The sequence below is a fragment of the Podarcis bocagei genome (genome assembly GCF_964188305.1).
Source record: "Podarcis bocagei genome assembly, chromosome: 2".
In the NCBI taxonomy this organism is placed as follows: domain Eukaryota; kingdom Metazoa; phylum Chordata; class Lepidosauria; order Squamata; family Lacertidae; genus Podarcis; species Podarcis bocagei.
This window is the reverse complement of record NC_138126.1, coordinates 7,378,586-7,401,103: the sequence shown is the minus strand read 5'-3', so window position 1 is coordinate 7,401,103 and position 22,518 is coordinate 7,378,586. Positions and strand designations below refer to the sequence as shown.

Below are 22,518 nucleotides of genomic sequence, written 5' to 3'. Positions count from 1 at the left end.
TGCACAGGACATAAGAACCTGAATCAGGCCAGGGGTTAATCTATTCCAGCATCACAGCTGCCACTGAGATGCCTGTGGGAAACCCCGGAGCAAGGCCCAAGTGCAAGACCCAGTATTCCCTCCTGCAGTTTACAGCAACTGGTATTCACCCCTTGCCCGTAGTTCACTGTATTGTTTGTTTAAAACAACCAGTCGTGTCCCAGGTCTGTCTCCATTCATAGGTAAAACATGTACAGGTTGATGCTACACGGGGGAAATTTTCCTAGCAGGTGATGGGAATGCTTCCTCCAAGGATATTTTCAAATGTGGGGAATGAACCATTGTGAAACCCCTCCCAGCTGGCCTTCGGGCAACCTGGCACCCCAAGGAATATACGCTTTTTTGTTGCTGCTGCGCATTTGAGGGTGGGGTCCCAATCATTAAACTGGGATTTGTGGTGTGCTCTCTTCCCCAGTCTTAGTCCAGTACTATAATCACTACACCAAACTGCCAGGTATATGCAGTAGGCTCCTCTTTTCAGTGCCTGCTAGAAACATTTTTGTTTAGGCTAGCCTACCCAGTATATAGGGACATGGGTGGCGCTGTGGGTTAAACCACTTGCCAGTCAGAAGGTCGGTGGTTCGAATCCCCGCGACGGGGTGAGCTCCCGTTGCTCGGTCCCTGCTCCTGCCCACCTAGCAGTTCGAAAACATGTCAAAGTGCAAGTAGATAAATAGGTACCGCTCCAGCGGGAAGGTAAACGGCGTTTCCATGTACTGCTCTGGTTTGCCAGAAGCGGCTTAGTCATGCTGGCCACATGACGTGGAAGCTATATGCAGGCTCCCTCGGCCAATAAAGAGAGATGAGTGCCGCAACCCCAGAGTTGGCCATGACTGGACCTAATGGTCAGGGGTCCTTTTACCTTTACCCAGAACATCGTGGCGAAGGGGCTTGAATAACTCAGAGAAGCTATGAGCTATGCTGTGCAGGGCCACCCAAGACAGACAGGTCATAGCCGAGAGTTTAGACTAAATGTGATCCACCTGGAGAAGGAACTGACAACCCACTCCAGTATTTTGCCATGAAAACTCCATGGACATAAAACAGGAGAAGCTTTGAGAAGAAAGTAAGAGTTTCCAAGGCATGCTCTGGGTCAAATAACGACGACCCAGAATATGCAGGATGTTGATGTGTCTTTTAAACTGTCTCCCCCTTATTGTTGCTTATAATTAATTTATTAATGTTTTAAACAGCTGGTTTCAAGTGCTTTTACTGATTATTTCATTGTTTCATTCTCTCTGTAAACCCCTCTGAACTTGTTTACAATCCAGCGGTATATAAGATTTGTGAAATAAAGTTTCCTGCAATGCAGGAATCAGAACGTGATCCTTTGCAGCCCTTTCAACTCCGCAGTTCTATAATTCTGTGCAATATATATATATATATATGGCATTGCATATATACATTGCAATTTCAGCTGAATTTGGGGAAACCACTTGAAGCATCCCTTGTGTTGAGCCATTTCCATTGCATTTGTTTATTTGCTCATTGCAAACAGCTGAAAGTCTGTAAATGTTGATAATCAACTTGATTTTCAGTGGGTGGTTGAATAATTTCAATTGCTACTGTAGATACATGCATATAGATTGCATAGGTTTTGCCAGCCTTGGCTTCTTTCCTTTCCCCACCCCACGCCTTTTACATTTGCAAATGAAGCCCATCAAGCCAGGCAATTGCCCAGGACATTCCCCATTGTTAAGCAGATTAAGGTGAGGTTGGTGACCTACTTTTCTGCCCTCAAGACTTGTTGCCATCCAGACCCCCAGGGGTCAAGTTAGTGATTAATTGGATTAGTTCAGTTTCACAGCTACACCCTCATAGCTTTTGCCAACCTGGGATGTCCTTTTAAGTTTAGTCAGGAGTGTGTCTGGATATAACTGAAGATTCTTTCTACCCTCTGCAAGGCAGGGCATGTTTGAAGTTTCAACACTCCAGGTGTTACAGGTCATGAGAACATTATTTTATTCTTCTTGTAAACCACTCTGTGAGGTTTTTGTGTCAAACAAGCAGTATATAAATTTTGAGAAATGAATCATTTTGCCATTTCTGGGGCTTACAGACTGCCTTTCATACATCAGTGTAGAGGTATACAAATTAAAAATGAAATGAAATATTTCCTATTGGGAAATGATATATAATGAACTGATGAAAATATTGAAAATAACTTTTGTAAAAAAAACCCAGAAGCTTTCTTACTACGTATTTTTGGCCAAGACATACCAAAAGAAAAGAGGACTTTATTTATGTATGCCACTACAGCAGCAAGAATGTTGATTGTACAAAACTGGAAGACTGGAGAAATACCAACTAAAGAACAATGGCAAGAGAAGTTGATGAACTATGCAGAACTGGCAAAAACAACAGATAGATTAAGAGAAAAAGACAACAGAGACTATGAAAAAGAATGGGAACCATTTATATTATACTTGCAGAAACAAAGAAAGTCGAAAGACTTGATGGCAGGATTTAAACATTCACACTATTAGTGTTAGAAAACGTGTAGAAGATAGAGAAATATTATGGTGTATTTATTTTTAATTTTATGTTTTTAGGTTTGATGTTATGTTATTAATAACTTTTTCCGTAAGGAGGTAGCAAAGTGGGTGAAAGAAGAAGCAAACCAGAAGCGGAAGTTGGGGGAAGCCCTGGAGGGGATGGAGGAAGGAATACATAGTAAATGTAAAGAATTTGAATGAAAAAGAAAAATGAATAAAAAAATGAATAAAATTTTTATATATAAAAAAAGACGTTTCAACATTCCAGGTGTTATTGGGCTACAGGTCATCAGAACATTATTTTATTCTTCTTGTAAACCACTCTGTGAGGTTTTTGTGTCAAACAAGTGGTATATAAATTTTTGAGAAATGAATCATTTTGCCATTTCTGGGGCTTATAGACTGCCTTTCATACATCAGCGTAGAAGTATACAAATTAAAAATGAAATGAAATTTTTCCTTTTAGTTTTGTGAAGGAATGTTAACAGAGAATATTTATTCAACACACACATTAAATAAGCAATGGCATTTTTCACTGACCTGGCTGCATTTTGAAATATTTAACATAGAGGTCAATTTCATGTAGGTGCATATATGGGCAGATTAGAGGGCTTGTATTTATGCTTGCTGTATCCATAATGTGAACTGATGGTGACATTCCATTATTCAGGTAGCATTATTATTTCTTTGTGGAATTTGCAATTATTTATTTTTCATGCAAATAAATCACCTTCCTGAGAAATTGTATGAACGGAGGCAATAAATATACAAACAAACACCAGAAGCACAAACACACATAAGAAGGTAGGAAGAATCATAGAATTGTAGAGTTGGAAGAGACCCCAGGGGGTCATCTAGTCCAACCCCCTGCAATGCTGGAATGCCGGCTGGATCAGGCCAGTGGCCCATCTACTTTTCACAGTGGTAGCCCGCAACCAGGAACTAAGTTTGTTTGTCATTGGCATCCGTCTAACTCCAAAGACAATGGAGTGTGCTTGCAGGGCTGAAGTCAAACTGCTGCAAAGCAGTACTGAAGTGACCTCCCAAAGCAGCAGAATATAGCGGACGCTCGGGTTGCGAACATGATCCATGCGCGTTCGCAACCCGCATCTGTGCATCTGTGCACATATGATTTTGCGCTTCTGCGCATGCGCAAAGTGCGATTTAGCGTTTCTGTGCACGCACGACCGCCGAAACCCGGAAGTAACCCGTTCCGGTACTTCCAGGTTTCGGTGGTCCGCAACCCGAAAAAACGCAACCTGAAGCGGCTGTAACCCGAGGTATGACTATAATAACAATATCATTCTATGATTCTAAGGTTTGCCCACCGTGTGAGCTATTTTATGCTTAGTGACAGAGTCATTGTGCCTGAAGTTTCTGGCTAAACATCAGCTTAGTTGGTAGAGCTCCAAGGGTCAGCAAACTTTTTCAGCAGGGGGCTGGTCCACTGTCCCTCAGACCTTGTGGGGGGCCAGACTATATTTTAGGGGGGAAAATATGAACAAATTCCTATCCCCCACAAATACCCCAGAGATGCATTTTAAATAAAAGCACACATTCTACTCATGTAAAAACACGCTGATTCCCAGGCCGGATTTAGAAGGCGATGGGGCCTGATCCAGCCCCCGGGCCTTAGTTTGCCTACCCATGCTCTAGACTCTTAATCTCAGGGTTTGGGGTTCAAGCTCCATCTTGGGCAAAAGATTCCTGCTTGGCAGGGGGCTGGACTAGATGACCCTTGGGTCCCTTCCAACTCTGCAATTCTTAGTAAGAGCAGTTCAGCAGTGGACTACCTGGGAAGGTTGTGGATTGCTTCCATGGAGGTTTACAAGCAGAGGCTGGATGGCCCACTGTCATGGATGCTTCAGATGTAAAGGTAAAGGGTAAAGGGACCCCTGACTGTTAGGTCCAGTCATGACCGACTCTGGGGTTGTGGCGTTCATCTCGCTTTATTGGCCGAGGGAGCTGGCGTACAGCTTCCGGGTCATGTGGCCAGCATGACTAAGCTGCTTCTGGTGAGCCAGAGCAGCGCACGGAAATGCCGTTTACCTTCCCGCTGGATTGGTACCTATTTATCTACTTGCACTTTGACATGCTTTCAAACTGCTAGGTTGGCAGGAGCAGGGACCGAGCAACGGGAGCTCACCCCGTCACGGGGATTCGAACTGCCAACCTTCTGATCGGCAAGCCTTGGCCTCAGTGGTTTTTAGACCACAGCTGAGATTCCTACATTGCAGTGGGTTGGACTAGATGACCCTTGGTGACCCCTTAGAACTCTATGATTCTATGATTGAAAGAGCCAGGGGGTAGTGCAGGACCTGGGTTCAAATCCTCACTCTCAGCCCTACCTACTTCACAGGGTTTGTTGTTGGAGATTAAATGAGAAAAGCCATGCATGCCAACTTTTTTGCTTCTTGGAGGAAAAGGCAGGAAATAAATACAATAAGTAAATAAATAAATAAATAAATAAATAAATAAAGACTCCCCCTCCCCGTGCGGTCTGCAAATGGTACCTGAGCCCAACACCCCTCTCCCCATCTGCAATTCCTGGCAACTGATATTCACAGAATCATCGGATTGCAGCGTTGGAACCAAAGGCTCATCTAATTCACCCCCCCCCCTACAAGAAGCTCCTTGGATGGAAAAAAAAAGAGAGAAGTGAATTAGATAAATGCAATAAACAAACAGTACCCCTATTTTTCAAAAAGCGTGCTCAGGATCTGAAAACTAGCCGGAGGCGTTAAACTCTCTCGATTCTCCCGCTTTGATCCGAACAAGGTCAAAGCTCTCCATTCTGTGGTTGGGTGGGGGTAGGAGAGGGGACGACGGCTTGGGAGGTCGCCACGCCTCCTGCCCTGGACGACCCCACCCTGCACGACCCCACCCTTCTTTTCGGCAGCCGTGACTATTTATACCCTTAGTTTGCAAAGCTTTCTCACAAGCGTTTCCAGGGTCGTGGAGAGATCGCTGTCTTTTCTTCTCTGGGGAACGTGTGGATTACTGTACTGGAAATCATCTTTCGTCCAGCTTCCAGCAGCGCCCCTTTGGCTACAGAGAGTAGGATCGTCTGCCTAAAACCCTGAGGTTAGTTCCTTTTTACAATTGCTATGAAGTCTTTTTTTCCAAATTGCCCACGCAGCCAGATTTAGCTTAAACCGCTCGGTTGTGCTGGGTTTAAGCGACACATGGCTGCAGCGGCGGTTTGAGAAACACAATTGCGCACTGTAAACACGTTAACGCATTGGCAGGATTTTAAGAACACTTGTAATTTTAGTAATAACAAATTTAGTTGGTCTCTAAGGTGCTACTACTGGAAGGATTTGTTTTTATTACTTTGCTTCGACTACGGCAGACCAACACGGCTACCTACCTGTAACTTGTAATTTTAGGGACACTGTAGAAAAACTGAAGGAAAAATAAGATACTGTATGCAGTAGAAAAAAATATGGTAAAGGAACCAGGAGAGGGGATGGAGGAAAGTCACGGGATTCGGGGAATACCGGGGGGCGGGCGGTTTAATATTGCTTTAGTATATTTTTGTATTTTTCATTTTTGTTACTGTGTGTTTTTATTCTTGTGATATTTGTATAAAACCTAGTAAAGTGTTATATATTTTCGCGTTACGAAAGGTAGTCCAAAACATCCAGAGGGCAAGCCGATGCAGTTATGTTCTGCAAATAACAGCATCGGCTTGCCCTTTCGATGATTGCGACTACCTTTCGTAATGCGAAACCTCCAGAGGTCTAGCAACTTGGTGTGCGCTCCCGTTGAAGCAGGGATTTGCTCCCGGGAAAAGCGGAGTGTGTGTGGCTCTGTCCCAATTGATAGAACCGATCTTTAAAAATCAAATAGAGATGGGAGTAGCGGGATTGGGGGTCCAGAGCGGGCGGGCCTGGACAGAGAGGGGAGTTTTCTGAAAACTTTTGCCGGCAACCAGAAACTCTTTCCTCTCTCTCCCGACACCGCCGTCGCCAAAAAGGGATGTTTTGCACGTTGGGGAATCAGGGGCGGACTGCACTGCAAGAAGGGTCAGTGGCGCAGCATATGCCGTCGCTGCCCAGGGCAGGCGCGTTCCCAAGGGGCGCGGAGAGTGCGCTCCCAGGCGCGGGATAGCCGCGCGCGCGCACCCACCGATCCGGCTTCCTTCCCTGCTTGCCTGCCTCCTCCAGCCCTGAGCGCGGGGCAGTTGCGCACGGCCTGCCCGTGACTCCCGCGCCTACAGTCAGGGGAAGGCGAGAGCTGCTGCTGCGCGCTCCCGGCTGGAGAAGGCAGGCAAGCAAGCAGGGGAGAGGACGGGAAGGAGACGGGCAAAGCGGCACAGCAGCAAGAAGCTGTAAAAATGTGTGTTTGGAAAGCGGGGAGGTTTTGTGTGTGAGTGCACACAAATGCGAAAGCCCTGGGAAAAAAATTGTCTGCACTCACGGGCGTAGTCAGGATTTTTGTTTGCTATGCATTTTTATTGCTTGGATTCGGGCAGCTGCCCCCTCGCCGGCCTCGCCCATGCATGCAAATGCAACAGATTGTGGGGTTGAAAAGGAAATGCTTCGGGGAAACTTCTGCATAACGACAGCCCTTCGCCCCCCCCCTCGCTCATGCACGCGACCTATCTAGGCTCTGTTTCTCGCTCTTTGAAATCTTAAGACATGGGTAGGCAAACTTAAGGCCCAATTGCCTTCTAAATGCGGCCCGCGGACGGTCGCGGAATCGGCGTATGTTTACATGAGTAGAATGTGCAGTTTTATTTAAAATGCATCTCTGGGTTATTTGTGGGGCATAGGAATTCGTTCATTCCCTCCCCCCCCAATATAGTCTCCCCCCCAGGGTCTGAGGGACAGTGGACCAGTCCCCTGGTGAAAAGGTTTGCTGACCGCTCTCTTAAGATGTTCTGCCCTTGAACACTGAGAAACCCCTTTTGCATCCCGTTGGGAGAAAACTGAATGGGCAACTTTCAGTTAGAAGCAGGGAAGATCTTTGCTCCCACCCCCCTTTAGAGCTCCCACCCCCCTCGATCAAAGGCGTGAACCCTTCTCATGATATTATATTCCCATCCTGACTTTTAAACCTGCTAGCGTCCATTTTTATTACTCCAGTTTCTATCCAACTAAGAACAAGTAGTTCATAGGTTTCTTAATTTCAGCAGGTCTCCTCTGAGACAACCTGCTGAAATTAAGAAACCTATGAACTTCTGTGGGGCCTACTCTGAGTAGGACTAGCATTGGGCACAACGCCATATTTTTACGTTAGTTGCAAATTGCTTTGGCACTATTATTATTTATTGTGTAATGGGAGGTTATGTGTGCCTGTGTGTGTAAGTGTAAACACAAAATATATACACAGCTCGAGTGTGTGAAACAAACAAACTTGTAGTGGTACCTTGGTTTGCAACCATAATCTGTTCCGGAGGTCTGTTTGTAAACCAAAACAGGTTGTAACCCAAGGCATGCTTTCGCCAATGTGGCCTCCAATTTTTTTCTCTCTTGTAATAATAAAAAAAGGGTTGTAATCCAAAAAAAGGTTGCAAGCTGGGACACGCACTTCTGGGTTTGACGTGTTTGTAATCCAAAACGTATGCAAACCAGACTGTTTGCAAACCCAGGTACCACTGTAGTTAAAAGCAAATATTGAAAACATTCCAAAGATTAAAATCCAGGGCAGTTAGTAAGAAAGGACACACTTCTACATGTCAGTATTACATGGTGTGTTACAGAAATTAATGGAAATTTGTTGGTTTTTCCCCCCGCTGAATGCATTACACATAAAGTTAAGGGTGGAAAAAAAGATGTTCAACAAATGGTTTTCCTCTGAGGTAAAGTTAAATTAGCTCTAGAAATGTACTGCAAAAAACCAGTCATTTTTATCTTTCTTTATTAAAAAAAATAAATGTCTGGATAGGCTTGCCTAAACAAAAATGTTTTAAGTGGGTGCTGAAAATAATACAGCAAGGATGCCTGTTTGATGTCAATAGACAGGCAGTTCCAAAGTTTAGGTGTTTCCACACACTGCATCAATTTAGCACCTCTTTTTGCTCACCTGTATTTAAATTGTTCTATGTATATTTTTGGGAGGAGCCATTGGTCAGTCTCATCTGGGGTGGGGTGCAGTTGTCTGGGGTTGCAGGGGGCGAGTGGGTGGTAGACCCATTACGTTTTGGGGAGCAGGGTCCCCAAGACAGCATCCTAGGAACCCCAGCACCCCAAAAGCGACTTCTGCCTCACCACTGCAAAGTGCTGGTGCTATTTGCCCTCTTAGTAGCTAAATAGGTGCTTATACGCAGACTCACTGCCCTGGAGCTTCATTAACTGCAAACCCTGAAATTTGGGGGCCCCTCCAAACTGGTGCCAAAGTTTTGCAATCCTTTCGCACTGGCCCTGAACCGTGTAATTGACTTGCCCCTGGTTCATAGTAATACATCAAACTGGGATCGCTAGAACAGGCATAGGCAAACTCGGCCCTCCAGATGTTTTGGACATTGGGTTTATTTGGTTAGATTTACAGATTATAGCCATCATCCCTGACCACTGGTCTTGCTAACTAGGGATCATGGGAGTTATAAGTTCTGTGTTTTTAAAAAATGTTCTTTTTTCACATCCAGACATTTAATAATGTTACGCCATTCTAAATTTCAATCACACCACAGTTGCCTGTTCTGTAATGTGAAAGGAAGGTTAGAAATATAGATCCTGCCTTGTTTAGTGTTGCAGCACCTACTCTACTTGCCTTCTGATCAAGCGCTTTTACGGCTTAGAAGTTGAGGGAATTTTAATAAGTTTTAGTTTTTTCAAAAAAATGTTTCAAAATACAATGGGGTTCCCTCCCTTGATGTTACAGTATTATCTTTTTTAAATTGATTTGAGGCTTTTAAAAAGCACACACAAAAAACCCCAAGCAGCATAGAAATTCTATGAAATAAATTAATGCTATATTTCCAATAGTTTCTGAAACAGTGCCATGACCACACATGTTTCCTATTTCTGATGTGAGGCTTTTGCTTGTGGAAGAAAGTGCAGCAACAGTGCAGGCTAAGGGAAAAATTGGGGGGGGGGAACACATGGTTTGGAGAAGAGTAAGTGACAAACTTGCAGAGAATAAAATCAACTTTTCTGCAAATCATCTGCACCTTGTTGTGAGTTGCAATCACTATGAGGTCCAAAAGACCTTGGGGATCAGTACAGAACGTGCAGGTTCTGTCTTGGGAAATAAGGAGCTTCCAGCAACTTGGATGAATCCAAAAACTACAGTGCACATTTAAGCTCATACAAATTGCCTTCCATTAAATTTCAATGGGTGCTTCTATTGAAAAGCAGTGATTGATTGATTTTCTCTCTCTTTCTCTCCCACCAGAAAAAAACTAGACTCTGCTCAATTGCTTCACAGTGTTTGCCTCTTGCACAATGGTCAACCTGCAGAATAAGATGGAGAGGACAAACGAAAGGAACTGGTTGGGACCACAGTTCAGCATAAAAGAGGCATGGAGTGGTTCCCAAAACCCTATGGAAGAATCTCGACTGGAGCCTTCCCAAGAGGATCTTTTTGAGTTGGATGATGAGAATTTCGTTCTGGCATTGGAGAGCAGCATGGAGGAAGAGAAGGAACAGTCCAGTTCTGACGTGCTGAACTTGCCACGTCCAGCGCGAGCAGAAGCACATTGTGTCCAAGTTCCCCTGAACAGCACCCCAGGCGAGGTCCCAAAGCTGCGTAGAAGCAAGCGCCTCCTAAAACAGTCCTCCTCCACGTCCCTTGAGCCAGAGGACACCACCACTATGGAACCACCAGCAAAAAGGCAGAGGATCTCTTTCGTGTGGAGATACTTCACGGCAACAAGCAAATTTGTGGTCCAGTGCCGTGTCTGCCATAGGGCCGTTCGCCTTGGGAGGCCTGATGGTTGCCAACTGGTGGGAACCACTGCAATGCACAGTCACATGATGAGAAAGCACAGGGACGTCCTTGACAAGGCGTCAGAAAGGGGCAAGACTGCATCTTCCAGGCCTCGAACGCGGTCTGTCTCAGGCACCTTGGGGTCTCACTCCGCTCTTAACGAGGTAGCAGGAAGTGGCCAGATGACACCCTCCAGGCCTCACACTCGGTCCATGTCAGGCAGGTCTCGATTGCCGTCCACTCCGCTGACCTGTGTGGCATGCCAGCCAATGGAATTCACTTTGCTAGAAAGCAACAGCAGCCAAGATTCTGAGTCCAGAGATGGCAACGCTGTGCTGGTACAGGAGGACTGTGCAAAGGAAAGGGCACTACCAGGACTCAAGGAAGGAGGAGCCTCTGGCATCAAAAGGCTCCAAAAGAACCCACTTCAAAAGGTTGCCGCCACCATGGAACCATCAGCCCATCGTGGGAAAACGTCTTTTGTGTGGAAACTCTTCGCCAAGGATGCCAATAGCAGATTTGCGGCCCGTTCCAGTCAAACTGTTAGTCTTGGGAAGCCCAGCGGCTGCCAGCAGGTGGGAACCACCACAATGCACAGTCACCTCATGAAATGGCACAGAGATGTGGCTGACAAGGCCGAAAGAAGCAGCAATACAACACGCTCCTTCCCTCCTCGGCAGAAAGAAAAGGCAAATGACCGGCTCTGTGGAGGAAAGATGGAAGAGCTAGACTCTGTGGCAACTGACGCAGGGAAAAGAGCAGGGGTACCTCCTCACTTCGTCCAGGCGAGGGGCAGTGTGACAGCCTCAAAGAGAACCGCACAGGAGATCCTGGGTGAGGAGGACGTCCTTGGCTCTGACGCTCGGCGCCAACGTTTCAGGCATTTCCGCTACCAGGAGGCCGAGGGGCCCCGAGGGGTTTGCAGCCAATTCCACCGCCTCTGCCAACAGTGGCTGAAGCCGAAGAGACGCACCAAGGCTCAGATGCTGGACCTGGTGATCCTGGAGCAGTTCCTGGCTGCCCTCCCCCCGGAGATGGAGAACTGGGTCAGAGATTGTGGGCCGGAGACCTGCACCGAGGCAGTGGCCCTGGCTGAAGGTTTTCTCATGAGCCAAGCGGAAGACCAGAAGGAGGCTGAGGTGAGAGACTGTTTTGCTTTGGTAATCCCAAGGCCCCAATCCCTGGTTGTATTTGGATTCACTGCCTCAGGAAGTGCTGATCAATCTTCTAGCTGATAAATTAGACCCTCTCAGGTGCTGAGATCAGCAGATGGGGCCCTCTTGGTAGTTCCTGCACCCTCAGAGATTTGGTGGGTGGCAGAAGGCCTTCTCTGTGGTGGCCCCTAAGCTGTGGCACTCCTTCCCCACAGAGGTACATCTGGTACCTACATTATACGGCTTCCAGCGAATGCTGATGACACTCATTTTTACCCTGGCTTTTGAGGTGCATGGTTTTAGGACTCGCCTTACTTGTTTGAATCCAATTTTTGAATTGTTTTTAGTATTGTGTTTTAATGCTGCAACCTGTCCTGGGACCTTAGAGTGAAAGGGAGGGTAAATAATAATTATTAATAAGGATGATGATACCGTATTGGCCCGAATATAAGCTTTCTCCCTTCCCCGCTTTCTCCCTTCCCGGCCTTGGGGGAGAGGACGGGGGACTACGCGTGGGACAGGCACCACTTTGCTGTGCTCCTGGCTACATACTGGATAAGCTGAATATAAGCTGCACTTTAACTTTTCACGGCCGGAATTGGGGGGGAAAGTGCGGGTTATATACGGGCCAATAAGGTAATAATAACTTAGTACTTGAACATTTATTCATCTTGTGTTATTTAATGGCACCCCTGGCCTTTGCCTGACCTGTTTCCTGTCTCCCCCCCCTCCTCTTTCTTGCATGGGTTCCTATCTCAGGCGCAGGAGATGTCATCCAAAGCAACCTCGCATTTCATAGAGGCAGAGAACACCCTGCCAGATGCCACCGAGAGGCCACTGTTCAGGGAGATCAAGCAGGAGTCTGACATGGCCACCACCTCTCTGGGTAAGCACCATAACGGAGCAGGCTTCAACATAGTCTCTCCTTCTCTTGAATATGCCTGGATCCTGTGGTTAAATTACGGAGCCTAAAATGCCTCCCCATTTTCTTTGCCTTCCCCATAGGATGTCGAACAACGTTTGGAGACAGCAAGATGGCCCCAGAAGTTCCTTCTAGGCCTCCTCCTCTTTGTGGTGGACTGGAAATGGCTTCTGCCCAGTTGGAACAGGTACGGGGTGGGCGGAAGTGTTGGGGAGATGGGCAGGGGACCACCCAGGTTCCTTTTTCAGACCCAGCGAGAGGTGTGGGATTTGATGGCCGGCCATCCTTCTTCCAGGCTCCCGTGTCCCTTGAGGAGGTGGCAGTGCATTTCAAAGAGGAGGAATGGTTCCTGCTGGATCCGGACCAGAGAGCGCTGCACAAAGAAGTCACGGAGGAGAATTATGCGAGTCTGGTATTTCTAGGTAAGGCTCCTCCTTGGTTTTGGCCGATAGATCCTGAAAGCAGGAAGAGTTGCTGCTCTTTGTATGCGGCAGTGCATTGTGGGAAACGTCACGGCGTGTGACAGTAGCTGACAGGGCCTTTAGTGTGGCAGTCTCCACCCTGCGGAACTCCCTGCCTTCTTTCAGACATCTACATAGCTGTCAACATTTCCTTTTTATTGTGAGGAATCCTATTCGGAATAAGGGAATTTCCCTTTAAAAAAGGGAAACGATGACAGCTATGTCTCTCTTAAAAACTTTACTTTTTAGTTACATCTTTACGATATGGATTCCCCCCACCCTTCAGCCAGCTAGTATCTGTTGCTGTTTTACTGATGTTTGTAAACACGTTATACAGATATTTATTTTCATTATTTTAAAGTTTATTTATACTTTTCAAATTCATACATTTCATTAATTTCACAATCATTTTAACATTTCAAAGTTTGGCTTCCTCCGCCCCCGCCCCCTTTCTGCCGTTCCTTAAATTTATTTTTTAATATCTTCTGCATATCCAAATTCATTTAATTTGCTCATTTAATTATCTACGTTAAATATAAACTCGTATGAAACTGCAGGTTATTGCAGTAATCCTGCCAATGTTTTTATCTGTTTGCAATTTATCTGTAAATATTCACTAAGCCATTTCCATTCTTTTATAAAAAGTTTATTTTGATTTCTTATTCTTCCGGTAAATTTCGCCATTTCTGCATATTCCATAAGTTTTTGCATCCATTCTCCCTTTGCTGGGACTTCTGCTTCTTTCCATTTTGGGACGAGTAACATGCTTGCTGTTGCAGTCGCACACATAAATAAATTTCTATGCAATTTAGGTAGTTCTGTCCCTAAATTCCCCAAAGAAAAGTTTCTGGGGTTTTTTTTTTAAAAATTAAGATTATTTTGAACATCCTTTTCAATTCATTATTTATCATTTCCCAGTAAGCTTACTGGCGTACCATTTTACAGATATTTATTGACTGATTTAATTGAATTTATGCCACAAGCTGCCTTGATATATGCTATGAAAGTGCAAATCAAAAAAATTCAAATAAATAGTCAGTTAAATAAGCTCTGGCCCCATCCGAGCTATACATTTAAGGCAGCGTTATAACATTACCCAGGCCTATGGCTATTAATTAATCTATGACCTGTTAAAGTGTGGGGACTATTATTATAATTAGGTTGTCCGTCAGTATGCTCTTTACTATGTTTTTGTCATTGATGCTGTGTAATGTGTTTCAACGTTGTACGACGCCCTGATAAAGGGCAGTATATAAATTTAATAAATAATAACATCTTCTTTCTCTCAAAAAAGGACTACCAATTTCCAGATCTGATATCGCTTTGCAGAAAGAATGGGAAAATGCATTCACTGAGGGCTCTGAAGAAGAGGAGAAATTAGCAGGTAGGTGTTGAATTGACATGGGACTCCCTGCATTCTTGGCTTAGCAAGCTATGCAGACACCTGGCAGACATTTTGATTTCTGTGTGGCCAGACTCCCATGCCCTCCTTAATTAAACTGGTGGGCACCAGAGGCAGACAGGACCTTTTTGGTAGTGTCTCCTGCACTTTGGAATTCATTTCTGAAAGATATACAACGGGGGCTCCCCTCAGTTTAAGAAAGTTTATAAAAGCTTACCTGTTTTCTCTTACCTGTAACTGAATGCTGAAGAGGTAGCTCTCTACCCTGGCCTTGAGACCTGAGACATGTTTTAAGAGCCTGCCCCTTTCCCAGGACTGTAATTTTTAAAATTCTTTTTAAAATTACAAATTTCAGATTGTTGTAAACCACCCCAGGACTTGCTTGGCAGAGGGTGCGTAATAGATTTACTAATGCTAGTAATTTATGCTTCTTATTTCACACACAAAAATACTTAGCACATAGAAAAACCTCAAAGCAAGGCACATGTTGTATCATCGAACTACAGCTATTTCCTTGCAGGATTTGGGTTGTGCTTCAGAGTTAAAACAGAAATCAAGGGTAAATTCAAATAATTAAAAATGGTAATAAACTACAAGCACATCAGTATTCTAGATATCTGGGTACACTTGCCTGAGCAAAAACGTTTTTAGCAGGCACCAAAAAGAGTAGAGTGAAGGCACTTGTCTCGTATCAATATGCAAGGAGTTCAAAAATATAGAGACTGCCATACTAAAATACCAATTTCCTACAAATGCGGAACACATGTGGCATGTGCAACAGTATCAGTTATTATTTCCTTTTCACCATCAGAGGCTGTTTGATGGAATAGAAAGGGATCTGCCTCCCCACTTACCGTATTTTCTGCTTTCTTTGATTTCATTGAGTTTCCTTCCTGATTTGAGGACCTGTTCCTGATTTCTCTCTCGATTCTTTCAGGTGATGGGAGTGAGAGTGATGAAGAAAACAGTCCTCAAAGAAAGAAAACTGAACAAAAGCAGAAGAAGCGCTTGACTTCTGTAGGGGCTGGCTTCCGTGAAGTTCCAATACTGGCAGAACGTCATGCAGGAAACAACAGGAATATTGAGAATGGAGAGAGACTGTTGATGTGCTCAGAGTGTGGAAAGGGTTTCATTGGCTGGATGAACCTTACTAAACATCAGAGAATCCACATGGGAGAAAAACCACATGAATGTTCAGAGAACAGGAAGCCATTCTCTCGCAGCTCAGACCAGAGATTCCATGTTGGCACAAAGCCCTATAAATGCTCAGAGTGTGGAAAGAGCTTTGTTCAGAGCACATACCTGAGAGTGCACAAAAGAATTCACACAGGGGAGAAGCCGTACAAATGCTTCGAGTGCGGAAAGAGCTTCGGCTGGAGTGGAAACCTGAACAGGCACCACAGAATCCACACAGGGGAGAAGCCGTATCAATGTTCCCAGTGTCAGAAGAGTTTCCGTCACGGATCAAGCCTTAAACTTCACCAGAGAAATCATGGAGGTGAATGCACTTTATAAACATCGAGGTGGAATACATACGTTAATTCGCATTACAAAACTTGCACTTGGGAGAAACTCCAGCTGTTTTGGGACTACACTTCCCATCATCCCTGACCACTGGTCCTGTTAACTAGGGATGATGGGAGTTGTAGTTCCAAAATACCGGGGGGGGGGCGCAAGTTTGCCTATGCCTGGATAGTGGAGCGTGGATATTCTGGTATCCCTTCAGGAGAAAGCACATGAACAATTAACAGCAACCTTCACAATCTGGTACCCTCCAAATGTTTTGGACTACAATTCTCATCGGCCGTGTGCATCACAGCCACTGGGTTCCCCCAAAGAACATGGGTGGTGTTTTGTATTTTGTAGCAAAAATCCACCTTCTCGCCAAAATACAGAACAGCCACATAGGATTTGCACCAGCCTGGAGCTACGATACTTTTGAATATTCATTTGTCACTGTCCCGTTGTGTTTGAAAGGAACTATTGGACAGCACTTTGATTGACTTGTTTATTTCTAGAGTCACGTTTTCCCCTCATTATGACTTACTGGCATTGCATTGCAGTAGGATGTGAGGTTTTTCATTGTTTCTGCGGCTACTGGGCTGCCTCGATGTGTAGCGGTGCAAAAAGGCGAGCCTACTAAACCACAAATGCAATGCAATGAGCTATTTCTGCTTAGTTTTGTACACAGCACACACATTTTGATAAATAACAACCTTTTGCATTGCCTTGGCGACATTTGAAAATATGTCTTGGAGATGCCAGTTTTGTGCTGGTGCCTTTTGGATATCTAGACTGGATTTGAACACATCAAAGAAGAGTTTCAGTTAAACGTGTTGTAAATTTAAACAGGGAAATCCGGGAGGGAAAGATGGGACTTCACAGCGCCATCTGGTGGCACAGTGTTATATTGCACACACAACACTTTCTTCACCAGCCTAGCTGAGTCCTTAATGTGATGAGCACTATGTATGTAATGTGTTGTGTGTATTTTTATTTTGTTACTATTTGTATTTGTTATATAAGGTTATTTTTTATCTGTTGAATTTGCAAATAAACTTTTTTTTTAATGAAACAAAATTTTGTGACCAGAGGCCTGCCTTTTTCTTTTAGCTAGTGATTGAAACTCCACAACTTAAAGCCTTTGAAAAGCACAGCAGCTTGAGGCAGCCGTAGTTCTGAATCACAGTTTCTTGGCGATTCAGTTTCCCTTGGTGGGGAGGGTTGTTCTTGCATTCAGGTCCTGCAATGGGCTTCCCATTAAAGGGATAGCTCCCATTCACACCATACCTTTAAAGCACTATTACAAAGTTGGAAGGGACTCCAGGGAATCTCAGCTAAAGCATCCATGACAGAACTCTTTAGTTCAGTTACAGATGGGTAGCCGTGTTGGTCTGCCATAGTCCAAATAAAAAAAATTCCTTCCAGTAGCACCTTAAAGACCAACTAAGTTAGTTCTTGGTATGAGCTTTCGTGTACATGCACACTTCTTCAGATACACAGATAGTTGAGTAAGATTGTCTTCCATAAACACGGTTCTAACAGTGGGTCTGTAAGTGACCGTGGAGGCCAATTCTGGATCCACACGTCCTTCCACAGTGGGGACATAGGTTTCCGGGCGGGAGTTGATCATGGTGAGGCTTTGCCAAGTGTGCCTTCCTCTTAGCACGTTTCTCCCTTTCGTCCTGAGTTCGAGCATCTTCAAAGTCCAGGTACCTTTGGTAAAGGCTGTTCTCCAATTGCTGTGCTCGAAGGCCAGTATTTCACAATTGTTGGTGTTTATACTACATTTTTTTAAAGATTTGCCTTGAGAGAGTCTTTACACCTCTTTTGTTGACCACCGGCATTACGCTTTCCATTTTAAAGTTCAGAATAGAGTAGTTGTTTTGGAAGATGATACGCACAACATGACCAGTCCAACGAAGTTGATTTTGAAGAATCATTGCTTTGACAATGGTGACCTTTGCTTCTTCCAGTACACTGGCATTAATTCGCCTGTCTTCCCCAGTCATGTGTAAAAATTATTGGGGTCACCATTGGTGGAACCCTTCGAGGAGTTGGAGATGGCGTTTATAAGTGATCCATGTTTCACAGGCATACAGTAATGTTGATGGTACAATAGCTTTGTAAACAAGCATTTTGGTTTCCCTGCGAATGTCCCAGTCCTCAAACACTGCACTTCAATCAGGAGAAAGCCGCACTCGCAGAGCTCTGGCGATGCTGGATTTCGGCATCAGTGTCAGCCCTTGTGGAAACATAACTGCCCAGGGAGGAGAAGTGATTGACACTTTCCAATGTAACACTATTGAGTTGTTTTGTGCTTGTTGGTGCAGCACTTTGGTTTTTTGGATGTGTGATAGGCCAAGCTTTTCATAAGCTTCTGTGAAGGTACTTAAGATGGTACTTTAAAAATGAAAGCTAAGAGTCTCTTTCCCCTGCTAGTGCTGCAAATACTGCTCCCCCTCTAATTTGCCACCTTGGACCATGACCCCATTGCTCCACTCATAAATACACTTCTGCTGGTGAGTGTATGTTTGCAAACACACCTAGCAGTAGAAAGGCACTGGAAATGTATGTGACAATTGTCAGGTTTTGCAAGACTGGGTTACTGCAATGCACTCTGTATGGGAGTGCCCTTGTGTTCAGCCATATTAGCCAAACAGAGGATGTGTTTGCAATTGCAACAGGTTTGTAAATGGGTTTCTGGCAGCTTGGCTCAAAGTTAGCAGTGCCAGCAGCCCAAAGGCATCCAACTGTGCGTAGACAAGACAAGGATGATCTTCTTTTTGGCTAGAACTCAAGGCCCGGAGATTCTAATCTCAAACAGTAGGAAAATCAACTGTTGCCTTTGTAATAATTCCATCTCACCTACTCCCAGAATGAAACATTGTGTCCAATGCTTTCAAACACAGAAACACCTGTTGGCTTTTCGCAGTATAGTAACGCTGCAGAGAGCTTGCTGGGGAGACCATGCATTAAAAAGAAAGGACTCAAAAAGTACTTAAAGAAGGTTTTAATCAGAAAAACAAAAACTCCATTTACACTAAATATATTAACAAACAAACATGACCCAACCACCAACCCATCCCCCAGGGTAATGGGAGAGCTAGGTGCTGCTCCTTATATACTACACCCAGATGCTGACACGCCTTAATCAAGTACAACTCAGCAGCACCTGCTATCTTTCACAGCTGTAAAGCTGGGTCTCATTAGTTTGCTCTGGCCCTTGCTCCGGCCCCTTAAAGACATACACATGGAGTGGAACAATGATGAACCTTTACATTTAAAGAAACCAGTCAACATTTCCCCTGCGGTTCATCATTGTGGAACAAAAACAAAAAGCATACTTTGTACATGTTTTTCCTGTGTAACCTTTGGAAGTGCTTTTGTAAAAATGTCCGCAATTTGATTGTCACCTGGAACATATTTAAATACAACCATTTCATCAGCAATTAGTTTCTTTACAAACTCTAAACGTAACCTTAAGACTCTAGTGCGCTGCGTATTGGTCTCTGAACACAGGATAGTAAGTCCATTCTGGGAATCAAGGTAAACTTTTACTGGTAGTGTTACTTGCATCTGTAGGTCTGCAAATACTTGCAGATACCATTCCACATCACGAGTGGCCTGAACGCATGCACATAATTCACTCTCTGTTGTGGAGAGACAAATAACGGTTTGTGTCTGGGACTTCCATTCAAATGGACAACCGTTATAATAAAACACCATACCAGACACACCCCTGCAATTATTTTGTTCCACTGCATGAGATGCATCGCAGAAAATTTCAAAACCTTTGTCAATACATGTTGTAAACTGCAACCTATAATGTTTGGTATGTTTAAGGTACATTACCACTCTCTTAAGAGCACAGAAACATTGCGTAGTGGGCTTTTCCACAAATTTTGCAAGAAAGTAAAAAGCATAAGTTATATCTGGTCTTGAGATTCTTTGAATGAAATTTAGCTTGCCTATAGCAGAACGATACAAAGTTTTGTTAGGAAATGGCTTATCTTCACCTGTAAAGGTGAAACCACACACCATAGGTGTTTCCTTCCCATTTGCATTTTCTAAACGTAGTATTTCAACTAGATCATCAATTTTTGCAGTTTGATGAACCAGAAAAGATCCACTTTTGCCTTTCTCAATTTGCATGGATAAGTAATTTTTAGCTGTGCCTAATTCCACCACATCAAATTTCTTCTGTAACTGTGAAACTACCTGTTCATATTCCTGTTTAGTTTTTGTAGAAATTAACACATCATCTACATACACACATATTTTTGTTACAGAGTTTGCCCTTTCCTTTATAAACACACAATTGTCTGCCTTTCCTTGTGAAAAACCAATATCTAGCAATTCTTTTGCTAAAGTTTGGTGCCAATTCCTTCCACTTTGGTGCAGACCATAAAGGGATTTATTTAATTTGCATACCAAACCTTCAGCAGCGTCTATGCCTTCAGGGACACGCATAAAAATTTGTTCTTTTAAATCTGCAAACAAATATGCAGTTTTTATATCTAGGTGATAAACAGAATGTCCACGTTGTGATGCATCTTTTAACAAAAGCTTAACTGTTTCATATTTTACACTTGGTGAATAGCACAAATCATAACCTTCGCCTGGAATTTGTTGAAAACCCCTAGCAACTAGTCTTGCCTTGTACCTTACAACTTCATTTTTGTCATTCATTTTAACTCTATAAACCCATTTTGAATCAATAAGTCTCATATCTGGGGTTTGTGGTACAAGAGACCAAGTGTTATGTTCTTTTAAAGAAGCTATCTCAGAGTTCATAGCTTTATACCAATTTACAGCTTGATGCTTAGGTAAATTCTGAACATCATTGTAGCTTTTTGGCTCAAAAACCGCCTTATTGGCATACACAGTATTAAAATGTTCATCTGCAAATCGTTGTGGCTTCTGTTTCTTTCTATCTGAACGTCTCAGTCCGGAAGGAGAGTCAGACTCCTCAGACTTAATGGGACTATGTAAACTACTAGTTTCAGATTGTAAATCATCATTGTCAGACTGAAGAGGTGCCTGTAGGCTAAGCTCACAGTCAGAAAACTCAAGAGAATCTAACCTCCCCTCAGGTGCCTGTGACTTTAAATCATCAAACAAATTATCAGATTCAACAGGCTTTTTGTCTTTTTCTATTAATTCAGAAGCACCATTTTCTCCTGCTGCTGCTGCTGCTTCTCCCTCTTCTTCCTCAGTATCATTTATACCATCAGTATCTTGGAAAACAGCAACTCCATTCCAATTTACAGTTTGTATCATGCTTCTGGTAATATGAAATTTGCCAGTTGCTGGTATGTAAATTCTGTACGCCCCCTGCTGGTAGCCCATTAATTTCCCCTGAACACTACGTTCACCCAATTTCTGCTTAGCGGGATAATGCATAATTACATCTGAACCCCAAATGCGTAGGTATTTCAGATTAGGGCGTTTTTTAAACAGCTTCTCATAGGGGGTGACATCTAAACCAGAATGATAACTGCGATTTCTAACATGGCAAAAAGCATTAAGCGCTTCAGCCCAAAAGACTTTGGGCAGATTAGCATTGTGCAGATAAGTTTTAACCCCTGCCTGCAAGTCACGCTGCACAACTTCAACAAGCCCATTTTGCCAGGGACTTCGGGCGCAAGATAACTCATGAGTAGTCCCCTGCACTTCCAGGAATTTCTCAAAATCCTCAGAAACAAATTCCCCGCCCCGGTCAGAAAACAGGTTCTTAATAGGTTTGTTAAAGTGCGTTTTTACCCAGTTGCAAAAAACCTTGTACTTCTCAAATGCTTGGGACTTCTCAGCTATTGCATAAGTCCAACAATATCTACTATACTGGTCTATCAGGGTAAGCCAGTACTTTGAACCTCCTAATGATGGTGGGAGTGGCCCAACTAAATCACAATGTACACGCTCAAATGGCTCAGTTTCTTTCCTATCTGTGCTGAGATGCTCCTGAGTCGATAACAAAAGACTTCCACTTGGCGTCTTTAATTCTTTTACAATCTGTAGTCCGAGCGTGAAAAGCTCGCGGCTCGTTTCTGTCTCTACTATACGATGCCGGCTGTTGGGCTGACGACCGTGATTGACGAACAGAAACAGGCTTGGGAGAACTTTGCTTTCTTTTGGATCTGCCGTCCCTTGCAAAATGTCCTTGCTTATTGCAGAACCAACAACGCTTTGCAGCTTTAAATGCAGTTGTATCACCACAGGTTTGCATATGGCGTTCCTCATTCTTTCTGGAAACAGGAGTGCTTATGGCACAAGCCTCCCTTCTATCCAATTCGCCCATTAATCTTGCCGTTACCCCTTCCACAGTTAATTGTGCTGGTGGAACGGCAGTTATCTGGCTAGCTATACCATCAAAGTCCTCATTAAGGGAACATAGAATGATAAAAATATACTGAATATCAGGTATCTCCATGTCCCTTTGAATTAACTCGCCGCGTATCAAGTGTGCTGCCAAATCACCACCAGGCTGCAACTTCGTCTGGTACAACTGCTTGAAAAACGTCAATGCAGACGCTGACTCTTTTCTAACATGCACTGCTGCAAGACTGTCCCACATTTCTTTGGCAGTTTTCTTATTTCTTATATAGACTACTTGCTGGTCGCTGACTGCCAAATTAATTATCGCCCTGGCTTTTGCATCTCCTTTCGA

The 22,518-nt window shown here is 44.0% G+C and overlaps 1 protein-coding gene across 3 annotated transcripts; it reads left to right on the top strand.

The window, feature by feature from the left end:
• The first annotated feature begins 5,455 nt into the window (after positions 1-5,455).
• Positions 5,456-16,885, top strand: LOC308581432 (uncharacterized protein). 3 transcript variants are annotated; one of them, XM_081183801.1, is made up of 7 exons: positions 5,456-5,618; positions 9,876-11,548; positions 12,323-12,449; positions 12,569-12,672; positions 12,781-12,907; positions 14,241-14,330; positions 15,286-16,885. In XM_081183801.1, the coding sequence occupies exons 2-7, from the start codon at positions 9,926-9,928 to the stop codon at positions 15,861-15,863; spliced, it is 2,649 nt and encodes an 882-aa protein (XP_081039927.1). In that variant the 5' UTR covers positions 5,456-5,618; positions 9,876-9,925; the 3' UTR covers positions 15,864-16,885. The 3 variants fall into 3 exon arrangements, with proteins under 3 accessions (XP_081039927.1, XP_081039928.1, XP_081039929.1); XM_081183802.1 differs by lacking the exon at positions 5,456-5,618 and adding an exon at positions 6,760-6,875; XM_081183803.1 differs by lacking the exon at positions 5,456-5,618 and adding an exon at positions 6,808-6,896.
• The last annotated feature ends 5,633 nt before the right edge of the window (positions 16,886-22,518 follow it).